Raw genomic sequence first — 24624 nt, forward strand, 5'->3', positions numbered from 1 at the left:
ATTTTGGACGCACACAGATCTCTCTGTGGCTAGTTTCTTTGTAATGTTGTACTGTATGAAGTGACCATGGTCGGTATTTTTACTTTTTTCTCACTATTAAACATACCACTGTATACCAAAGAGCACTGCACAGTGGTGGGCAGTGATAGAGGGCTATTGTTTACTGGAGCGTTACAGGAATGGCAGTCTCTGTGATGTATGATTATACTGGAATGGTTTTAAGTTACCCAGTTCATGTCATGCAAGGTAGATCCAGCCTAACTTCTATAATGATGTATCATGCAGTTCTGGCATAGGCAGAGGGCTCTTGAATAAAGCCTTTGTGATGATGAAATACAGTACCTGCACAGGTATGCTTTATCTCCTTGTACAGTAGAGTGGTGTGTTGGACAATTTTTCTCTTTAAGGGCAACAGAAATAGCGTTGTCTGAGCTTGAAGGACACGATCGCATGTTTTCCCAGAGAAATTATGTTGAATGAAACGGAATATATATTTTAAAGACCGCTCCTGAGTGTACAGACCCCTTTGTGGGAGTGTGCTGGAATCCTGCAGTAGGTCTGATGTTCCAATTACATGCTATAGCAACATTGCAGCAGAAAAGTGATGACTGTTGCAGTTTGAAGGAAATTAATCAGATACAAATACATTTTTAGAATTACTGAAGATGCTGTTTTACCCAGCATTAATTTTCCTGTTTTAATATTAGAACTTTTGCTTGTCTGCTTTCAGTGATCAGTAAAAACGGCCCTTTTTTCTTTGTACGCAAAGAGTAAAACATAGTAAGTACATTTTGCATATTTTACAGTACAGTGGAGCTGTTGGCCATATGAGGCACATTCCAGAAACCCCACAGGCTTTTCCCAGGGTGCTGGAGAGCTTGCTGGGAAGAATATCATCTCAAAACTGAGTGAGTCAGTAGTTTGAAATGTCTGTCATAATGCAGATCATATTGCTGTGCTTAGTAATTAGAGTGCTTTTCAGCCGGCATGGCCAGTGCATGTATACAGATTGCTTTAAGTGCAGTCTTAAAACCTTGGCTTCAGACTCAAAGAAAATCAATCACTTAAATAGCAAATGTATTAACCTCTCCACTGTAAGTGACTGAGATAATTCTATTGAATATAAAAGTCCGGTACAACATTATTTTGAAGTTCTTAGTACTGTAAATGTCACCATATTTGTTAAGATGTAAGTGTTAATGTGGGATGTTGAGACTTGTCGCTATTACAGACCAGCATGGAGTGTAATTGGCGACAATACTACTGTCTACTTCACTCTGCATGGTAACATTCAAAGAGGTAGTAGGAACACTGTTGCAGGTTTTGTAATAAGAGGAAGATGTTGTGATATGCCTTCCAGAAGTGTAATGGAGTGTTCAAGGCCTGTGTTTTAGATGCATGTGGAAAAAAGATGCTTTCTTTCTCTCTTCATTCTTCATTGGCTGAGAGACGTGACTTAAAACGTCCAAACCATCTTAGCTGTGTTTACCAGTTCATGTTACAAATACATTCAGAACAGTGGATGATAATGTTTGTTTTTAACACTTGAGGCAACTTGTAACACTTCAAAAGACTTGCAAAATAGTTGTGGAGATAGCAATTGGAGATCCTTACCGTGAGCAGAAATGAAATGTTTGTTGTATAGGCCGAGTGAACGTTTGCTGACTGACCATTAAGGTTTGCGTTCAGAGACCATAACGGTTATACTATTGTCAAACTGTATCCCTGTTTCCGAGTTCATTCCTCGGTTTTCTTGTTTGCCTTGTGAATGTTCCAGACTTTGCCGGTTGAAGCAGGGTGTTTCACTGCTTCGCCCCCACGTGTAATTGAAAACCGAGCCGTGGACCGGCCCCTAGCTTTCAGTCGTAGTAAAGAAGTAAAAACTACAGTATAATCCCGTCGTGGGCTAACCTTGTTTGAAGCGATTTTGTAGCATTGTTAAGAGCTGAAAACGTATACAATTAACTATCACTGCAAGAAAATCAACTCATTATCGGGAGAACGCCAGTCTTTTTTAGAGTAAATCCAAATTGTAATGAGTTGACACGATGTAGTTATTATGCTGATTACCACTTGTCAGCAGCAAGGCTGATCACCAGGGGAGTGTGCTGTGAAAGTCACAGGGTAATAGTGTGCGTGGACGCTGTTGGACGCAGTACAGGCTGTGCATCTGCTATGCGCTAAGGTGCAGCTGCTGTCTTGCGGGTCCCCTCCCAGAGCCTGCACCAGCATGTGCCTGTTCGCTTGCCATATGTCATCCCAGCTCATCCCACGAATGTTCAGCGAAGTTCGGCTCCGGCGAGTAGAGCTTCCACATTCCCTTCTTGCGTGAAAGCGATTGTAACAGTATATTAACAGACATGCGCTGTCACATTTGGAACTGGACATAGCCAGGGCAGCGAGTGGCACTCCTTCATTCACTACATGTGACGTTCTGTAGCAGCTCACCACAGCTGCTCACGCCCCTTACACTTGTCTGTGGTACACATCAATCGATACATCGTTCCGCGTGTCTGTACCACACTTGGTGTCTTCCTACAGGGACAACTCTATAAACACTTCCTTCATCGCTAAGGAGGATACAGCTCCAGAGCTCTGGGCTGAACAAGCCGACGAAAGTTTTCTCTTCAGAAGCAAGACGCGTTGGTTACTTTCTGAGTTTTCCTTTCTCGGTTTGCACTAGGTTTTACATTCAGCACGTCAAATCATCTAGTTACATGTAGCCAGTCATTCATTAAGTAATTCCGTGCTTGTGAAACAATTAAAGTCCCTTGAGTATATTATTGTCATATGCTACTAGGTATGAAAGATCAATTAATTGAAATATTGCTCAAATTCAATATAGAAAATCTGAAAAATACTGTGTTATTCTAAAAATGCAGGCATGGAGTGATAAGTTTCTTTTGATGTTTCAGTATAGTTCTAAAAATGGTCTGGAGTATCCCATCTTTTTTTTTTAATGTTTCATTATCGGTTTTATCATTGGCTGAATCACCGGTAAAGATGAGACACCCTACAGGGATGATGTCAGGAACCTAGTGGAGTAGTGCCATGACAATAATCACTCCCTCAACATCAGCAAAACCAAAGGTCATAAATTTTAGAAAGCAAGATGGGGACCACTTCCTATTCACTTCATGGGGTGGCTGTAGAGATGGTTAGAAGCTTTTCTTCATTGCTAATGATTTAACATGGGACCAGCATGCAACAGCGCCTTTACATGAAAACATTTGGTCTATCTTCAACTATTGTTACTAGATTTTACAGGTGTACTATTGAGAGTGTGCTCAGGTGTGGTATTACAGTGTGGTTTGGCAGCAGCTCGTTGTCTGACCGAAAGGGGTGATCAAGTCAGCCCAGTCCATCATTGGAGTACAGCTCCCCCCTATTGTCTCAGGAAGGCTGGAAGTACCGCTAAGGATACCAGTCATCCTGGTTTCTTGTTTTTCTCCCCCCTTCCGTCTGGTAAACAAGGTTTATAAGAGCATAAAGGTACAAACTTCCAGATTCAGAGACAGTTTCTTCCCACAAGCTGTCAGTTTACTCTACCCCTACCACTGGTTCACAGTGATGTTTTTTGTCTCACACTGCTTGTATGACCTGTTATTAAGCTGTGTTTTTATTTAGCTTGTTGTTGTAGTTGCTGTTCTGTATTTATGTTTTTGGTGATTCCTTTAATGTCTTTGTATTGGAGCACACATGTAAAAATAAGCATTTAATTGCACTTGTGCATATGACAAATTAACTGAACATAAGTGTTAAAGACTTAGCTCCTTCATATCGTTTTTGAGAAACAGCTTATTTTATAAAACGATAAATGTATGCAGGTTAAGAACTATTTTAATTAAACTGACCTGGTTCCTTTTAATTACCGTGATTAAAAATACCAAAACATCTCTAAGTTTAATTCTGCATTTTGCTGGCAAAATGTAGACATACAGAGAATTATGCTACTCGATCTCTACCATAGTCTGGTCTAGTGGGAAATGCAATTCCATCTGTGCTGTAAAGATACAGGCCAGGAAGATCCTTAAATCAGGATTTGATTTGTCTTGGTAAGTTCTGAAAGTAGTTCTACGTTCGTAGTTACACAAGACAGCAGCTGCACCTTGGCACAAATCTCTTCTGTTTTGTAAGGAGTTGAATGATACAATCTCTTCACATACGGAAGAGATTGTATAAGAATATCCAGTGATGCTCTGAGATTTTATGAAGGCATTGTGTGTATATTTTATGAGATGTTTCATCAGCAGTACAATTAAAAAAAAACAGTACAGTTCAACAATGAAGTGGAATACTGTTGGCTTTATTTAGAGGTCTACTGTGCAGTTTTTGTACTGTAATTTTACTGTAGTTAGAAATTAGATCTGTTACAAAGCAATGTAGTCACTCTCTGAATGTGATAACGTGAAGACTAATGAACATTTGTTAAAGTACTGTGAAATCTTCCAACATTATTGTGCTTTTTTGTTCTTTATTATATTCTCTTTATCATATCTTTTTCCCTTGTACTTTTAATGCAAATGTTTGTCTACATTTTAAGTTCCCCTGGATAAAGGCTTAGTAAGGAAGTAATAATAATAATGTTTATGATAAAACCTTCTTAGACTTTATATAAACATGAAATATTATATAAACATCAAACATTATATAAACCCTTGCTTTCCAGAACATGTTCATTTTAGGGAAGCATGACGTGAATGCAAAATGATTTTCCCCACTTAATACTGTATAAACACACCGTGCAAACCTTATCTTACAGATTTGCTGTGTCCTGCCACTTAATTAGAAAGGCTGAGTAGAGAGAGAGGAGGCTGTAGGTTAATGGTTTGGAGTCTTGAATGAATATTTATGTTTCCACAGCCCTTGAACCCCATATCGGGGGTTAGGGGAGATTATGGTCTGGTGCGTTCGATAACAGTCCTGCCATATGAACAACTCTCAAATAACGCGCAGAGATTCAAGAAATTTGAAATGAACACCTGTTTGTTCTGGAACCACACTTTGCATGGGTTAATTTGGTGTTGCAGGGCATGTTTGTGCTTTTTTCAATTTCACATGGACAAGGCTAGCAGTAATGCGCTGCCGCCCATGGTCCCTGTTACAGTTAATTGGACTCGCTCTTTCTAGTAAAACGTTATTACTGTATGATTGCAGCCAGTTGTTTATGAAGAAATGGTAACTTATGTCCGATCTGATGTTAAGACATAATGATGTAAAGATTCTGACTGTCTGACGAAGGCAGTATTTATTGGAAGCTTTAATTAATCAATCTGGCAGCAGTCACTAATAGTTTAATTTTTTGGTATGGATCAGTAGCAAAGCTTATCAATATAAAGTGAATCTTCCCGAGAGATGCAGTCTGTTTCTTCTATACATGATACTTTACGTAAGCCCCACAAACTCCTATGGGATCTGAAACTTTGTTTGGTGGGCTGCAAATAAGTTTAACCATGCAGTCCATCTCTCTTCAGTTTACTGTTTCCGTTTTTCATTATACAATTGTGACGCATTTCTCTTTGCCGAAAGCTACTGTTCCCACTACACACAGTAAGCAATAAAAGATAAAAACAACATTAATACTGAGCATACCCCTTTTTTACATCACAAGTATACAGTGTTCTATCTTAGCCAATAAAGCAGACTGAAACAGTCTCCTTCTTTTTAACACTTTAGGTTTGCTACTTCATTAGAACAGATTGAAAATCTAAACTGTAATGAAACTTCCTCAGTTCCAGTTTTTTTTTTAAATTTGTATATTTCACAGGAACGTGATTGTTGAAAACTGACACTGAATGATCTAAAATGATCTCTGAGCTCTTACTAAAACGGAATCCCAATTTATGCTTTTCACAAGAACCCTCCAAGTTTCTTCACAGGATGGGGGGAGAATGTGCGATGTGCACAACCCTCCTTTGTCCACACGATTCTTCATTTGCATAAAGCATGTGATTTCATGGAAATTCTTCGGGCTTATTCTGTTGAACAAAGAATAAGAAATTATATTAATGAAGTAAAGCCCTTTCTGTATACACTAGGCTTTTTGTTGTTACATTGATAAGAAGTTCCCTGAAATAGTTTTGGTCAGGGCTTTGTGTGAGAAGTTTTGTGCTCTGTGACGCTGTAGGTCAAGTGGGGTTTGTGCTTTTATGATAAAATCCGCTGTGCTTCAGGCTACAGACTACAAAATAATTTCAGTGAGGCAGGAATGTGGTCACTTGCTCTGGTGGAAGTAGGAAACTTCACACATGCAGACAATTATTATTTTTGGTGTTTTAGTTTAACAGTATTATATTCATTTTGTGTGAACATCTATACCTTTTATAGTTAATTTAACAACAGTTCAATTAACTCAAATTAATTCAAATGTTGTAGAACAGCACATAAAAACAGCCTTAAGTGTTGCTTTAACCATTTCAATCTCTTCTACAGTACCAGTGAAGTTTATTATACCTAATTTTGTTTTAAAGAATCTCTGAAATCAGAGTTAACTCATGAGTCTTCAAGGTAAGGAGAAGGAGAAAATAAGATCCTAAACAAATTGCAAAGCTAATTGACAAGCTAAACCTGTGTGCTTTGATGTTTTGGAAAACTATAATAGAATAATCCATGTTGGTATTAGGTGTGCTTGTACAAGCCTGGTAATTCTTAATTGACAGTAGAGATAGATAAGACTTTATTGAGCCCGAAAGGAAATTGATGTGTTACAGGAGCCCAAGACAAACAAAAACAAAAAACAGACATCAGAATAGATAAAACATTAGAATATGTACAGTAATACAAAATAAATATAAAATACAGTAAATAAAAATAAATACATAGGTGTGTGCAAAATATGATCGTAGTCACCATAAAAACAATAAAATATGTGCAAAATGTGCATAGGTATATGAAGATTGAGTGTCCAAAAAAAGTACAGTGGAGCAACATGCTGTCCATAGATGAGCAAATGAAGGGCTAACAGCCCTAGCCTAGGGCTCCAATGCCCAGTAAAGTCCCATGTTGTGGATGAGAGGTGTTGTTCATGATGGTTGTGAGCTTGGTCAGCATTCTCCTCTCAGCCACCACCTCCAGGGGGTCAAGGCTCAGCCCCAACACAGAACCAGCCTTCTTGATGAGTTTATTGAGTCTGTTGACATCTCTTGTCATGATGCTGCTGCCCCAGCACACAAGATGGCCGCTGCCACCACTGATTCCTAAAGAATGTGTAACAGTGTTCCACACACACCAAAGGACCTGAGCCTCCTAAGAAAATAGTCGGCTCTGACCTTTCTTGTTCAGGGCGTCATCGTTACCAGACCACTCCAGCTTATCATCCAGGTGTACCCCTAAGTACTTGTAGGACTGCAACCCCTCTATGTCCTCACCCTGGATGGAAACAGGGTTCAGCGGAGACTTATTCCTCTGAAAGTCCATGACCATTTCTTTGGTCTTGCTGGTGTTAAGCCGGAGATGGTTAAGATGACACCACTCCACAAAGTTGGTAATCAAGCTCCTATATTCCTCCTCCCTCCCCTCTCATACACCCACAATTGCAGAATCATCCGAAACCTTCTGCAGATGACATGCCTCAGAGACAGTGTTAAAACCATGTCTTTGTACTGCAGAAATAGAATTAATTATGAAATGTATTCTTCATCCAAGGAAATAAAATAATTTGCCAAGCAAATTTTAAAACAAAAAAAAGTAGATTATCCATTAATTTACCTCTCTGTGACACGGATGTTCATCACTGTTGAACTTTTCTTCACTGGTGACACATTTTATTCTATTATCATGAAACGTTACAACAAAATAAAACATTTCAACTCAAAAGTGAGGCTTTTTTTCCCTTTATTATTATTTTTAGTAAAGTATTGTGTTCTGATAATCACCATGTGAAATAACATACTGTCTAGCTTCTGCATTATTTAGGCTGTTAATGGTTTTGAGTTGGTAAGCTGGGACAGCCGTACAAAATGTAGTCATCTTATATGCCCATATAAATAGCATCTGAAGGTGCTATACACAAATTTATGTAATTGAAGCACGAGAAGGCAGCAATGGGATAGCCTCGTTTTTCCCAGTCCTGTTTTTGGAATGCTGATATATCTTCTGTGTTTTCTTCCATCTGAGCTCAATCCAGGATCCTTGAACCTTCACTGGCCCAGCAAGTATTCAACTGTTGTTTCTGCTTAAGACTTAATTACAGAAATCTCTTTTCTTAGCATTTTCAACAGATCTAGTGAGAAGAATTCTTTCACCTTGGGAATTGTTATTTACCTATAGCTTTATAAACAAATCTTATTATTTAGCTGTTAATGCTGTGCAGACACAGGTGGGACTCTTAATAAACGTTCTTAGTGCTGTGTGTGACCATTGGTTAAGTTTGACAAAGCCATTGAAACAGTAATCTTAAGTGAGAAGAGAGCCGAGCCCCAGTATCTGAGACAGGTTTCATGCTAATCTTTTACCTCAGACTGCTGTTGACTTTTTTAAAAGCACAAGCAAACAGCTTAATTTAACGGCTTCAAACTAACTAGGTTCAGTGGGAAAAAAAATCAGAAGAGACAGTAGTTCTCCAGGACTGCAAAATACTGGCGAACTCTTAAAAACCCTGCATTGAAAACACCAGGGAGGAGATCACACGCCTCTCTACATCAGTGAGACTGCAGTGGAGAGGGTCAGCAGTTTTAAGTTCCTGGGAGTTAACATATCAGAGGACTTAACCTGGACCCACCACACCAACACTGGTCAAAACAGCACGGCAGCGCCTGTTCTTTCTCCGTAGGCTAAAGAGGTTTGGCATGCCATCACATATCCAGCCCAATTTCTACAGGTGCACTATTGAGAGCATCCTGACTGGTTGCATCACTGCCTGGTATGGGAACTGCTCCGTCCGGGATCGCAAAGTACCGCAGAGGGTGGTGAAGTCAGCGCAGCTCATTACCGGCTGTGAGCTACCAAACATCCAGGATATCTACTCAGCTAGATGTCTGAAGAAGGCCAGGTCCATTCTCAAGGACCCCAGTCATCCCAGTCACAAACTGTTGTCCCTCCTACCGTCCGGTAAACGGTACCAAAGCATTCGGTCCAAGTCCAACAGATTACGGAACAGCTTCTACCTCCAGGCAATAAGACTGCTAAATAGCCAACCTGCAGCTCCTTTAGCAAATCGCCTGTAATGGCTACATGGACATTCAGTTTTCACTGTATTTAGCATAACTGCACTACTTGTACTGTATATATTGCATACACCATGGACACATAGCAGCTCTACTCATATTGAGTTTTATTCTGTTTCTATTACATCTATTATTATGTAACCTTATTTTCATAAGCTCAATTTTGTGATTTTTGTGAGCTCGCAGAAAACACATTTCATTGCCAGCAACTACTGCTGCACGCTGTATTGTTGTGCATTTGATAAATAAACTTTGATTTGATTTGTGTGTAGGTTTCACTTATCTAAGTACCATTTTGATAGGATGTCTTTAGGGGAGATGGTATTAGGTTATTGCTGATGATGATTCTAGTGTAAGAGTCTGATCCCTACTTAATGTACTTTTCCTAAAAAAAAAAAAGATACTTGCAATTTAGTCTTTTCAATATGAATATAAGTTTTATAATATAATAATTATATAATTTAAAAACCAGTTCAAACCTATGCTGTTGCTAACTGTTGCATAAAATCTAGTCAACAGTTTTGTAATCTCCCGAATTGATTACTGTGATTCCCTACTCACTGGGGTATCTTAATCCATGTTGAACAAACTACTGTATGTCCGCAATTCGGCAGCCAGAATCCTGACCAAGTCTAGTGCAATCGATCACATTACTCCTATTCTTGAGTCCTTGCACTGGCTTCCATTCAGGTTTTGTATCGACTTCAGAATCCTCATGCTCAACTATAAGTCTTTGCATGGCTTGGCACCTCGGTACCTGTCTGAGTTACTGTTGTCCTGCTCCCCACCTTATAACCTTTGTTCATCTAATTCTGGTCTCCTGTCTGTCCCCTAACCACATCTACACTCCACAGGGTGATGGTGCCTTCTCTTGCTACAGCCCTAAGCTCTGGAATTCTGTCCCTAAGGATATCAGAGTCACCTTCCCCGAGCTCTTTCAGATTTAGACTCGAAACATTTTTCTTTAAAGGGACTTTATTTAACTGGTACCTTGTCTACCCCTTTGCTTTCCTACTGTATTCCAACACATCATTGTAACTGTGTAATTCTAATTTCTCCTCTCATTGTGTATTTTTTCTGTAAAGCTCTTTGACAAGCCACTTTTGAAGGTGCTATATAAAATAAAGTTAATTATTATATTATAATCCCTAGACATAGTATGTGAGATATTTGTTTGTACACAGATTTTAAAGGAACAGGATTCATGCTACAGTAGGCCATAACTTTATTTCACTTTCAGACACTAATCCACACAAGGATATGAATTAAGTAGAGTAATAAGGCCCAGTCTGAAATCTTCTGACTGCGTATGATGCAGCAGAGCTTTATTTTATTTGGAATTTCCTTGTTTTCTTTTTATACCCTCCCAATTTTGGGATCTGCAGTTGCTAATCAGCTTGGCTCGCCACTGAAAGTCTTGTGGCAGTACAGGAAGGGTGAGGAGTGTGCATGTTTTTCATGTTCACGTTTTATGGTGTTCATTACGCCCGGAGACACCACAGTGGACATTGTCAGAATAGGTCAGTACAAGTACCTTTTCCTCTTGTATTAGAGGATTTTTGTGTACCTGGAGGATTATTTTTTTAGATGTTTTTGAAGTACAATGACAATACTGTAAACAGTATGGTATTCTTTGAGTTTGCCTTGCACAAGATTGCATTTAATATGACTGTACTGTTGCACAACGATTATATTCTGTACGTGATATGCTTTTCATTCTGTGCAAGTTTATTTAACACCTTAGACGGTGTACTGTTATTACAGTATCTATTACGAGTGAGTAATGTTTGTCTAGTAAACTGCATTTCTTTTAACTTGCCTTGAGCCACTATGTTACATAAATGCTCCACACATTCTGCAGTTATTCTAATTTAAAGAACCGGTTTAGATTTGTTATATACCTGTCCAATTTGGAATTGCCAGCTGTCTGGCCTCTTGGCTGAGAAGACAATTCCAGTTCCCACACAGTGAGAATGAAGAGGTGCAAACACCCTGACTGGTCCAGTAGTCAATTCATTCATCTCTTTGGCATGTTACAAGCTCTGCAGTGACACAGGAAATTCCGCACTGACTAGAGGAAGGGAGTGTCCCTCACACGACGTAACCACATGCCTGCAGGCACCCAGGAAGTCTCAGACCAAGAGAGACCACCCTGGCTAACTTTCTCAACCAGATTATGTACCACTGCTTGGGGAGGTTTGGTCACAGTTGGCTGGTGGCATTTCTCAGTTCCATCTCCTGCTGTGAATTATAGAGCTCAGTCTATGCTTGGGACAAGTGCCTTTTATAATTGAACCACCCAAAGCCCCAGAGACAGTTTTGTTGTACTCTGGAACAAAAGTAAAGTTTTGTAGTTCTCTCTCAACAAAGTTACAGTACATTGATTCCTTATGTTCTTCAGTGTAATAGTCTGGGCAAAGTAGATAGGGATGTCGGCTCTTCTAACTAAAATTGGAAGAAATATTGCAGTGTGCAGTACTTTACTCAGAACTCGGTTTCCATGCGATGGGTGAGTCTTACTTATGTGTCCTCCACCCATGTCATTCTCCACTCTCGGTCTGCCCTTTGCTAAAGGCTGCCACACCTTGGAATCAAGCCACTTCCCAGGATTTCTTTTCCAGAATTGTTTGTATTTACAGAAGAGCGCTGTGATCTCGCTTTGCTGGTTTAAAAAAAAAAAGATCTCAAAAGGCATTATCTTAGTTTGTATGCCTTGAATTGTGTCCCTTTGATCAGCCTGAAAGAGTATATTACCACTACACTGTGCTGCATGTCACAGCAGGGCCTTGTATGTTACTCAGATTGGCAAACACCCATTTGATCATTCTAATGTTTGTGTAAATTAACCCTTGAAGTCTAGAGTATAGCCTTTTCTTTTACTTGCTGAGCAACTAGATGCATTGTCTAGCTGAAAAGATTTTACATACGGCAGATGTGTAGATACTGTGTTATTTGCAGCAACAGATTTGAAATCCTGGGTCGAACTCAAGGTATATTTTTATTCTAAACTGGTCGATTGTAAACTCTGATCAAATTACCGAAAATAAACCATATTACATTTACTTAATATGAGTCTCACGATCACAAATGCCAGCAGCCATATCACCCTGAAGCTCTCAACTAGCTACCCACTGAAGCTAAGCAGGGTTGAGCCTGGTCAGTACGTGGAAGGGAGACCTCCTGGGAAGCTATGGTTGCCGTTGGAAGTGGTAGTGGGACCAGCAGGAGCCTCCCATCCTGCGGTCTGTGTGGGTCCTAATGCCCCGGTGTAGTGGCAGGGACACTATAGTGTAGTGGGCACCGTCTTTCGGATGAGACGTTAAACCGAGGTCCTGACTCTCAGTGTCATTAAAGATCCCCGGGCATTTCTCGATAAGAGAAGGAAGTTATCCCGGTGTCTGGGCCAAATTCCCCCCCTTGGCCTTAACTGTGGCCTCCAAATAGCCTCCATGATTGGCTTGTACTTCCCCTGCGATGGACTGGTGCCCTGTCCAGGGTGTACCCTGCCTTGTGCTTGTTGCTTGCCAGGAAGGCTCCGGCTTCCCAACACACCGTATGGTGTCAAGTGGTTTGGAAAATGACATGACATCACGATGACAAATACAAGTTGCTTGACTCTGATGCAAAAATTAAGTTGACTTTTTTGGAACATACAGTAATTGGTGTCAGCATACACTCAAGACTTTCAGAAGGTTCAGCGTTTCCCATTCTTTTGATTTGCAGTTTGTATTTGCTAACCTTCATGTAACTCTGGACTTGCCTGCTTTAATTGCCATCTGCCAGATGTTTGCCCAGTCTTGAATTCTGTTTAAAATATAGATTACTCAATATACAGTAGGCCTTAAAAATAATTTTCCAGTAAAGGGATTAATAGTGGGTGGCACAGTGGTTAGCATTGCTGCCTTGTAGCGCTGTGGCCCTGGGTTTAATTCCTGGGGTGCTGTCTGTGTTGAGTTTGTATGTTCTCCCTGAGTTTGCATGTGTTTCAACCAGGTTTTCTGGTTTCCTCCCACAGTCCAAAGACTGTGGGAGGAAGGTCAGTTGGCTTCTGGGAAAATTGGCCCTGTTGTGAATATTTGTGTTTCCTTGTATGTCCACTCTGATGGACTGGCCTCCCATCCAGAGTGTGTCCAGCTTTGCATCCTTTGCCTGCTGGGATAGGCTCCAGCTCTCCCCGCGACTCTGAATTGGATTAAGCAGTTAGAACATGGATGGATGGGGTAAGCAGGAGAAGGTTTGAGAAATTCCGCATCAGACAGCTGTGGTTAAATTGGCATTTCTGTTTTGTTGCAGGCTTTGGGTTACATCCATGTTTTTAACTTTGGAACCGCCAAGATAATTTGCAAACAATCAGTTCTTGTCACAGCATCTGATTTATGGGTAATGCCTATGCGACTGGGACCACAGGAATTATACTCCTGTGGGTTTTGTTCACGTTCATAGCAGTTTTGTCTTTTGGTCTAGGCCAATACAATTCTTTCTTATCTCTCATGCTTAATCCAGTTCCCCTTTGTATTGTACAGTGATGTTCATTTATCTTTCCAAAATGCTGATCAGTTATCTTGTGATTTAGAAGCTTTACACTGCACTCGTTTACAGTTTTTGTAATGTAGAACTGTCCTCAGCAGATGATTTGACTCTTGTTAACTTTGCTGAAACCTGCTTCCACATTCGAACAGACCTTAAATGTTTTTAATTAAAGATAGATTGCTTTTCTTTGTTCACCTAGTTATTCAACAAGATGTCAACGATGGACACTCCTTAAAAATGTGAGAATTAGTAGTAAAACACCTTAATTATGATTTCATCCTATGTTTGCAATTTAATGAGACTACATTTTGGAGATGAAGCAGCTCTGAACCTTCTGGAAAAGATAAGTAATCACAGGTGGTCAATATCTGGGTGTTTACAGTACTTTTTTCTCAGTTCCTTACTTTATAGACAAGAATCATTATTATCCATGTTCCTCCTTCAGTTCCTCCTTAATCAGATCTTTCTTAGACTCAGCAGCCAGAGTGAGAACAGTATGCAGGATTCCCACAGGATGTTTATTTGCTCTACAGCAGCTACGAGCAATTTTGCCCCTTATGACTATTGAAGGCTTTTCGGTATCCATGTTAGCTTGATTAAGATACATGTTAAAATCCTGAAAATGCCTTTAGACATTGTGATTTGAAACAATTTCCCCATTTAAAATTAAGTCCTAGCTTTTTGCACTTACCAGAAAAACAGTTGCTTTCTAAAGGGCGTTTTGAATGTAAAGTAGGTAAATAGTGATTTAGAATGGAAATACTTTGGAAATTGTGGTTTGGTTTTGTTTAGGCCTCAGTCTGTGTGATTTGCATGCTTGTGTTAATTAAGTCAGTCCCATGACTTTCTCGATGAAAAATGACTTCTGTTAGAAACCCAGTGACATTCAGCTTGGTAGTTCTTATCGAAAAGTGAATTATGGAAATTTAATTATGTTTAGCTTAGGGAAGGGATACTGTTTTCTTGCGATGGTGAATAGCTGCTGTATTCAGTCTTGAAAACAAAGGAGAAGGAAATAGATATGCAATGTTAAAAGTCTTTTTTGGCCTGTTCACAAGCATTTACTGGAGATGTCCAAGATTAAACAATTAATGGTATTAATACCTAGCCATACCTTCTTTTTTACATTTTTTGATTATTTTAAATCCTAAATCTTTATTGTAAATAGAGATCTTTATGATGTGTCCTTTATTACCGTGTTACAAAGCCACTGGAAGTTAGCGATATACCGTAGTCATAACATATCGGCCTTCATCCATTCCTAGAACTGTATTTATAGTGGCAGGACATTATAGCCATATTAACTTTAGGTTTAAAAAAAGTCAAGATTGTGCTTATTACTGAAGAAGCACTCATTTCAAAATCATGTGTATTTTAAGGGTACGTCACAGAGAAAAAATGAACTTTGCATCCATTCACACAGTAAAACTTATTTTTGGAATATCAATATTAGGTAAAAAGATGGTAATGCCAATTATGGGTATAATACTGTACATTGATAATTTCATGGGTCTTGTCATGTCTGGTACGTCCTGCAGGTATTTCTCTCAATAAAATGTATTCATTGTGTATCAGAGTGCTGTTATGATGTTGAAAAGCCGAGTTGTTGACTTGGATAGCAGGATTTCCATTTGTTTCCTTAGCAGCTGTGACAGATGTTCCTTTTCCTGTCCCTGCAGGGAGCAGCGACGGTCAGGGTCGGATTCTTCAACGCTTTCCTGAAAAGGACTGGGAAGACAACCCTTTTCCTCAGGGAATTGAACTGGTGCGTACAATATTTTCACTAGGAACTGTGATTTATCAGGGGCTGAGGGATAGGGACAGGGTGGAGGGATGCTGAGATTAATTGTCACATTCAGTAGGATTGTTTATTGTTTTGCTTTCCATCCCAAACAGGAAATGGTATTTGGATCCCCCAGACTGTATTGACGTACAATAGAGTGTGCAAAAGTCTGAATGCTTTTGCAAGACACTGTATCTGAAACATTTACATCATGTTACTGTCTTTCAGATGATAGTTCTTGTAATAGCTGTTGTTTGGTGTGCCAGCAGAAATTTTAGAAAAGGCTAGCCTGTGGTTTGCATCTTCAATCATAGTCATGTTAAGAAGTAGAAACAGTGTCAATATGTAACCCTTTTTTCTGCTCTATGTGTGCACAGTCATCTCCGCCTGTTCATTTATTACACGAGTCTCAGTTAGCTGTAAAGTGGTTGTGAATAGTGCCCAATCTTAAGTGAGGACTGAATGCTGTGACAGCTATTAAAAGTGCAGTAAAGTCTGGGGTAAGAAGCTGGGTGACCTTCCAGATGAAACTTTTGAACACAGGTGTCAAACTCATTCGTGCCAGATTGGGTTCTTACTTTTATGCATTGCCATGCACACCATAAATGATCAAAACACCATGTACAGCCATTACATAGTATTATTTGTGTTTTTTTGACAACGTTATACCCCCCTTTGAAATTCAGTTAGCAGTTATTGCATCTTCACTAGCAACATTTTACTCTGTCTTCTGAGTATAAGGTATTTAATTATAGTTTTGATAATTGCGCACTAGATAAATCTGTTCTGTTGAAAAAAATATTGTCATGAGTACATGAGTACAGTTTTTACGTATTTCATCTTAATTACTGTACTGTACAGTAGGTTAAATGGGTTGATTATCACAAACATGCAATTATGTTCTTGTTTTAATAATTTAGTACTCTTAAGGTAGTGACAATAGATAGATACTTTATTGATCCCGTGAGGGAAATTGCAGTGCAACAGCAGCTTAACACAGACAACACAGCAACAGTGTAACAAATGATACAATAATAATACAATACAATCAGTACAGTGAGAAGTGCACTAAGAAGAGTAACTCACAGTCCAGAATACACAAAAAACAAACCGGAACAGAACAGTACGCAACAAAGTTATATTACAGAATATGAATATAAATATAAACGTATCGCACAGGTCCCTGGCAAATATTGCACAAAAACGGTTGTATACGGGAAAGGAAAAAGAACAGATGTATCAGTTTACTGTTCAGTTCAGAAACAGGTCACTGTCAATGTTCCCTCTGCCCAGACGGAGTGAGTCACTGGGTGATTTTCTAGACCCTTGGAATGAATCATAATCTTTAACATGAAAAGATATGGGAATTTAATTTTCATATGCAAAATATCAAATTAATATCTGTTTCTGAGGAATGAATTATCTTTGCAAACTGAAGGGTGGATATGCGTATCACTTGGTAAACAGAAATGGGAATTTAACAGGCTCTGAGATTCGTGATCAACATCTCCCATAAGCTCTGCTGAGGAACTGGCTTGCAATGAGAACCAGCTTGGCTAATATTGTAATTATCGGCCTTTTAACTGGGAAGCTGAGTCAGTAAAAGGCTGATTAAAGGGATGTTGCATGATGAAACATAAACACTGCAAATAAAAAACATTATTTTCTTGATCAGTGAACAAAGAAAGCAGAACAGCAGAAAAATCACTTCTAACACAACTGCTTTTGCTTTTTGGCAGCAGCTACCTGATTTACCAATTCAAGCATATTCGTTTTTTATTCACTTATATGAAGAAAATTGCTTCTCCACTTATCTTGATTCATGCAACGTTCCTTATTTTCCTTTTCTGTGGTAAAATAATGTACAGTGTCAGTGAGACCGATGGAACTTAGAGGACAGTGTGCAGGTCCTGCCGTATCAGTTCTTCCCCACTTCTTGACATGTCTTTGTCAAGGCCTGGGTTGCACCATGCTACCACGCGGGCCAAACAAAAGGGCTTGGTGAGCCAGATCCGGCCTGCGGGCTTGATGTTGGACACCTTCTGTTTTAGAATGTCTTCTTCTGTCTTTCCACTTTTTCTTTGCATAAAATTCTATTTTGTGTCATTTTTCTTTGTCCATTAACTAATGGACAAAACTGTACATCAATGTCAATGTGTTCATTACAAATTTTAGGTACTTAGTGTTTCAGTTAAAGACATATTGGTCTTAACCCTGGAGAGTTTCAGTTTGCATGGCGAATGCTGAACTGTGTCTCCCAATGCTTTTATCACTGCATACTTGACAATATCAGTTGAAGCAGAATTTCAGAAAGACAGAGATATTTTAAAGCCCTTCTGGAGTCCAACAAGCAGCTGACAATTTTCTAGACAAAATTAAATATTTAAAACAGATGTTGCTACACAAAAAGTTGTAGTACAAATAGAATTTGTTTCCTGTAGGACTTCATTCATTTGGCATCATAAAAAATAACAAATGAAAGACCTTTTGACAGTCTTTTTCAGTAGCTAATTTATCCTAGGATCTCATACTGACATTTTGTGAAGAAACCATGATATGGGCTTCAAGAGAAGTGGCCAGACAGCGTGGTTCTACTCTCCACTGTCTTTTGTGTTAAGAAGTACAGATGCAGCCATTCAAAATGCACGGGCGATACCGCATTATTTTCCGGTAACCGCTAGTAACCGCTAGTTACTGTAAATTCTCCTATAATACCGCAAGCAAAATAATAGTATCCGGAATTTCTGCAAGGTGGAGCTAATAAAGCTCAACCTCTCATGTTTGAGCTGTCGCCATCAAAGTCTTTAACGAAGATATTACTAATAGTATTAATAATGAATGACCTTGGACAAGCTGTAAGTGTAAACTCAAAGTATTGCCCTGGTCCACATTCTTTTTTTCCATTGACCGTCTTTGTAAAAGTAACACCACAGCATTTCGCAATCACGCATTTGTTTCCAATCATGCAAATTACAGTATTTTTTGAGAATCGATTCACCATGCCTTTCACATGCTCATAAAAGAGATTGATTTAGGAACATAAACATATTACCGTATGCAAACTGTACTGTATACAGTATGTATATGTATATTTAATGCCTTAACTGTGCCCGTTTAAGTATTGAATATTTATATGGAATTTTACCACTGAAGGGAAATCTTAGTGCCTGAGCATAAAAAGAATAGGAGCATACTGCAACGCGTATTCAATACTACAACGGGCACAGTAAAGACGTTTACTGTAAATCTTTCTACGACAGACCAACGGACCACGAGTGCCCCTGTCGGTCAACCAATCACGTACTGCGGTACCGCACGTCATCGTGCGTCACAATGCGTGACGCCGTAGCCAATTACCTCCGGTACGTGTGTGTACCACGCACTTTGAATGGCTGCATCTGTACCTTCTGTTCTCGTTTGTAAATGCACATTCCTCTTTTATTTGTTTCACTGTTAATTCTGAAGTCCAAAGAGTTAATTATACCAATGCCTATGAGGATTTTGATTATTTTAACCGGGTCCCAATGTAGTCTTACTGTTCAAGTGTAAAAAGGTTCAGTTCTTTTAGACTAGCAAAGTACACACCATTATTACAATGTAAAGATAAACGGCTCAGACATACTCCTTTGCAAGGCCCTGCAAACAACAGCAATGTATTGAAACAGTAAATATTGAGTTTAAGGTGTTCACCTCATGCTTAACCTTTATCTTATGTTGATGGATTGTAAAAAAAAAAACTTTGATTAGTAAACTAGAGTGCTAGTTGTTAGTGGAATTTTAATATTGATAATCTCTTCTCATTCATTTTGATTAAGTTAGTAGAAGTTAAAGCAAATAAGGTATTTTTCTCAGCTCTCATTTTCTGTAAATTCAGAAATTACTTGGTACTTCAAAGGATGATGATGAGAAAATTGCTATATATCTTCTTTCAAAGATATTGATGTTTTTTTTTCCAAGTTAAATTCTCAATTGGAAGTTGTTTTAATGCTCAAAGGTGAAATGAAAAGTCAGTAAAAGTCTTTGGGATATTTAAATTAATGCAGTTATAATTAAAAATAATAAGCTCTAGAAATAGAAGACCTAGCAATAAAACCTTTTCCTGATACTTTTTTGAATGGAAAAAACTATATATAATTTAATTATATGTAAATCATTTGATAGGGCAGTGTCGTATGTAATGAAGCATCCTTGACCCAACTGCCAAACAATCATAACTGAATAATGTTTTGTGTAGAAACCAGACTGCATTAAGCATTAGTAACAAAAAAAATCTCTAAAATGGTAATGGTGACTATTAATGTTGAGCTGATTGTTCCATATCTAACTTTGGTATAATGCTTTTAAAATTACAATAAACTGAATGTTTTATACTTCACAATGGCCTTTTTATTTTTTTTTCTTCAAAGCCTTTAATGCCATGTATTAAAATATCCAAGTTAATGGATATGCATGCAAGTTAATGCAAAAGTATTTCCAGCCTGTTTATTTAACAACAGACTGGTAGATATTGTTCCATCACACAGCTGTTAGAGCTTTTAAGGTATTCTTATTTTAATCCTCGGACACTTCTTAGCTGAAAGTATCGAATACATGTCTTTTTCTAAAGCCCTGGCTTGGGAGAGAACCTACACAACCTGGGATGACAAACTGCAAACCAAATGAGAAGTATAGCATACAGTTAATACAGTTCCGTTATGTTTTTTTTCTCAATATTTTATTTATAAGTATTTTAAATGTTTTTTTAAAAAATACTTTAGGTCTTTTGCTGTTTTGCTGGGAACTTTGTATTAGAAGACTATACATTATGTATTGCAAATAATCCACTTGAAGCACCTCTTGTAAAATATGTCTTTTACTTCCAAAATGTCTATAAAATAGTGTTTTTTCTGTAATTCTAACATTTGTAAATGAAATAGTTATTTCCCTTTTTTAGTGATTAAAGTAAATGTCAAGATTCATTCATCTTGAACTGTCCCAGTCCATGTTGGCTCACATTCAATTAAATTCAATTCAGTTGGTGATTGAATTAAGTGTGTTTTTACTTTTTCCAGTTTTGTCAACCCAACGGGTGGCAGCTATTTGCTGAGAGGCAACCTCCAACGTTCTTTGTAGCCGTTCTGACAGATATTAACTCTGAACGCCATTACTGTGCCTGTTTCACTTTCTGGGAAGAAGTGGATAACTCGCAGGTAGGTTATGGTCTGCAAACAAGTTATTTTCAAATACACATACAGATATTGTAAATAAATTACATATAGATACTTCACTGTTCAGCTTCAGGAAGGTGATGTGGACTATATTTAATTAAAATGTAACCTCTTTTCTCAAAATGTGCGGTATTTATTATTTAGGTTGTGTTACATGTATGGGTTACCTGACCAGAGCTGGAATTAGAACTCATATTGCCTAGCAGTCTGATCCTTTTGAGATTTTATAAGATGTAGATTATTATTGTATTTAAGATAGTAATTGCTGTTTATTTCCTACCTTAAAACTATGAATACAGTATATCTTCACAGCTATATAGCATCCTTTAGTATAACACACGTTTTGCTATAACAATCCTTATCCTGGGTCTCCACTAATACTTGTAATGTATAAGGAGAACTAATTGAAACAATCTTGTAATTGAATGCTGTTTGTTGCTTACAATATATACAGTTTATGGATAATGTTCTTTATACTTCTTGTATAGCCTTAAATCTAGGTTGACTAGAGTCAGTATCTCACATCATTGAGATGTGGCTTTGTAACAAAAAATTATTTCTGATGCTAACAAAACAAATATCTGTTTATTTGAAAAAGGAAGGGAGAGACACAAATGGACCACCATTATGAGTACATGTTGTCATAAAGTAGAACCACTATGTTCAGAACTATGATTAGTTTTTAAAAATAATAAAATAGGTAAAATAACAGCAAATACTAGGATACATGCCCAGACCTTGTCTGCCTTCTAGAGATATGAATCTTTAATTTTGCTCCGTCACAGAAACGCAGAACCCTACACAAACTGCGATTTGGGCATTCAGAAACAAGGACCTTCACTCTTATTTGAGATCTTCCTTTGTTTGTCATTCCACAGAGTTACTTCTAGCTATTCATGAGTCTGTTTTCTGCAGGTGATTGTTGATTCACTGTAACAATGTGAATCCTGTGAAAGTGAAACAATTGGACCCTGACTGGTATAATCTGTAGAACCCTTCCTATACCAGGCTCCACTCTCTGTGCTTTTTACTGTTTACTGAGCACAGTAATTATACCATAGGTTTGTGCAGCATGTAATACCTAGAACAAATCAAGCTCTTATTCATTGCATGTGTTATTTCCACCCCCAGAAATAGCCAATCAAACAGTCACCTTTGGGTGGAAATGCTGCCCAGAATCAGTTACCCCAAGCATAGTTTAGGTTAGGCATATTCAGTCTTGGTCAGCAGTAAGCCTGAGTTTTTGTTTCATGATCTGCTGTGGCTGCTGTGTACTTTCTCAGTGACTAGAGTTAGAAATGTGTTGCTCAAAACTGCAGCAAAGTAAACTTATTTTGATGGGGGGGGGATACTAATGATTTTTAGCTCAAAGAACGTTGAATTTGTATAAATTGCCTGAAAAATACTGAAGAATTTCTTCTTGATCCAGATTCACACTTAAAATCCTACGACGGATAATGTGAGCATTATTCCCTCAAACGGGGTGAATAAAATACATAGCTGCATAAACATTTTTTGATGACATTGGCCCATTAGCAAAGTATTCAGTACCATATTTGTGTAATATGAGCATACATTTTGTGGAAACAATCACTTTTTTTCCTGTTGATAAGTTTATGTTCCATTTGTGAGAATTTTGAAAACTGTAGGAAGCAGGGTCAACATGCACTTGGTCGATTAATTAAAAACATATTCAGAAATAAACATACAATTGTGAATCTTAAAAAGCATGACTTTCCTGGATGTAAATACATTGGCCATATAGCACACTATACAGCACAACCTTGGTAGAGACCTCAAGCTACTTATCCTCTCTGTTTCTGCAGCCCCAGAAGAGCCTCTCAAGTGAAGCTGATGAAGATGATGATTCTGGCATCATGCAGCCCAACCAGTTATTTGCTCCAAAGAGCCTGGTGTTGGTGTCTCGTTTGGACCATACAGAGGTCTTTAGGGTATGAGAAGTTTCCAGCTACCTTTTCAGTCTTCAATGGTTGTATGGTTAAAGCAGAGGCTTTATTGGTTTATATTTCCTTTCTTCTTCACAGAATTGTCTGGGCCTGGTCTACACAGTGCATGTTGATGGCCTGAATTTTCCATTAGAGACGCTGATTGGAAATCTTCTGACATGCACCATCCCAATAGCAGGGGGATCCCAGGTTAGGAAAGATACAGTTATACGGTTCTTCTTGTCTAGAATCATGCTAAACAGAAAACCTATTTCTTTAATACCATTGAAAATCTCCTTAACTCCTGAAAAGTTTTTCTTCCTACAATCCTTCATTTTCCCCTTGTTTTTTCTGTTTTTCATCAGTGTCTCATGGTTTGGCAGACTACTAACATAGAATGTTTATTATGGGACCTTGGCCAGCACAGGTTGACGTTTTAAATACACATTCTTTAAGCAGTAATGATAGGGATGTCATCTTAGTCTCAACATTAAAAAAAAAACATATGTACTAAAATATTTATGTAAGGAAAGGTACAGCATTTTTTCAGTCAAATGAAAGTATCTTCATTTTTTGCTTTTTTTTTAAACAGCACAGAAGAGATTATTTGGTTTGGTATTTCAAACTCTGCAACAGCATGTTTGAAGTTAGAATTATAGTACCAACATTAAATCTAGAGCATAAGAAAGTAGTCATTATACAAGCACACATTCAGAATTTGGAGATGCAGCAGGTGTAGTAATGCCTAATGGTAATGTGTAGTGAGTGATATCCTACAGTACATGAATAAATGTTATTTTCTGCTCTAAATCCTGGTCATATGAAATGTTGCTTCTAATCTCTGAGTAAGTGTGCTTATCTTTGTGATCATTTAATTTCTCAGTCTCAGTGGATTTGTGTAATCATTAACTTCATTGGACATTAAACATACTCACCTAATTCTGTAAAAAAACTGAAAACTTGCATTTTATTTCAGCAAAATAGGAAAAAGAAAAATAATGTAAACATTAATTTAATGCATATTATTCCTGCACTCCTTTTCAACTCAAAAATTGAACTTCAGACATAAACTAAATTGCAATATTTCTGAAATAATTATGGGGAAGTCATTAATTTTTCACCCTAATGTATTAAAGAGAAAAGAAATAGTCACTAATAAGTCTCAGAACTATTGCTTTTTTGAGGGGTGTGGTCTTAACATAATATACTTTGTAGATTTTTCATAATTCAAGGTGGTAAGTTCATGCTTTCCCATTATAATCACTTCTTTTTTTAAATTCTAAAATTGTTATAGATCTGTTATAGTACTCTGACCAATTGTCTTTCATTTGGTGCATGAGATTGAGGGAGCCCCTGTTTGTGCTAACAACATGGAAATAGCAAGCACTGGGCTTATTTCTACATGCATATCTGATCCTGTGTGTTTCAGATATGTGACTCCCCAGTATGTAATTTTAACTTGGTACCTCAGAATCTTACCTGTGACTGGCTTCTGGGCTGCTTCCAGGTAATTATCTTTTAGCAGCTAATCACACTCAAACAATGCAGTTATATATTTATCTTTTCTTAAAAAATGTCCTGTAAGTAAATATAGATATTGGATAGAATTGATCTGCATCTGAAATTAAGGTTTAGTCTAATTAGTTGCTGGACGTCAGCAGTGAGATTATGTTAAGGTAGATTTTACCTACAATGAGAAGTTGCAATACGTCCACCTCAATTTAGGATGTGTAGGGGTCTTTAATAGCTTATACTGTATATTCAGCATCTGCTTTTTTAAATTTAGTACACATCAGTGTCTTAAAATATTAATTAAGAGAAACATTGCAGTGCCTCTTGTAACCCGGAGAATGCATTATAAAGTTCTCTTTCGATTTTCATCATGCACATGACTGCGTGCCTTTCTGTAAATGGCTTACAGAGACTGGACTGTCTGCTGTTCGCACACATACACGCACACAAGTAAAACCTGAAAATAACTCGCAGCAAGAGTC

The 24624-nt window shown here is 38.0% G+C and overlaps 1 protein-coding gene across 7 annotated transcripts in view; it reads left to right on the forward strand.

Moving 5' to 3' along the window:
• The window catches only part of sbf1 (SET binding factor 1), a 99922-nt gene that overhangs the window by 21843 nt on the left and 53455 nt on the right, over window positions 1-24624 (forward strand). For all 7 annotated transcript variants that reach the window (XM_088647060.1, XM_088647063.1, XM_088647061.1 and 4 more), the window contains exons 2-5: window positions 15374-15459; window positions 20529-20666; window positions 22511-22636; window positions 22730-22840. In XM_088647060.1, the coding sequence (XP_088503186.1) occupies window positions 15374-15459; window positions 20529-20666; window positions 22511-22636; window positions 22730-22840 (461 nt within the window). The remainder of the gene's footprint in view (window positions 1-15373; window positions 15460-20528; window positions 20667-22510; window positions 22637-22729; window positions 22841-24624) is intronic.

Source organism: Lepisosteus platostomus, chromosome 9 (genome assembly GCF_059453375.1).
Source record: "Lepisosteus platostomus isolate fLepPlt1 chromosome 9, fLepPlt1.hap1, whole genome shotgun sequence".
Lineage (NCBI taxonomy): Eukaryota > Metazoa > Chordata > Actinopteri > Semionotiformes > Lepisosteidae > Lepisosteus > Lepisosteus platostomus.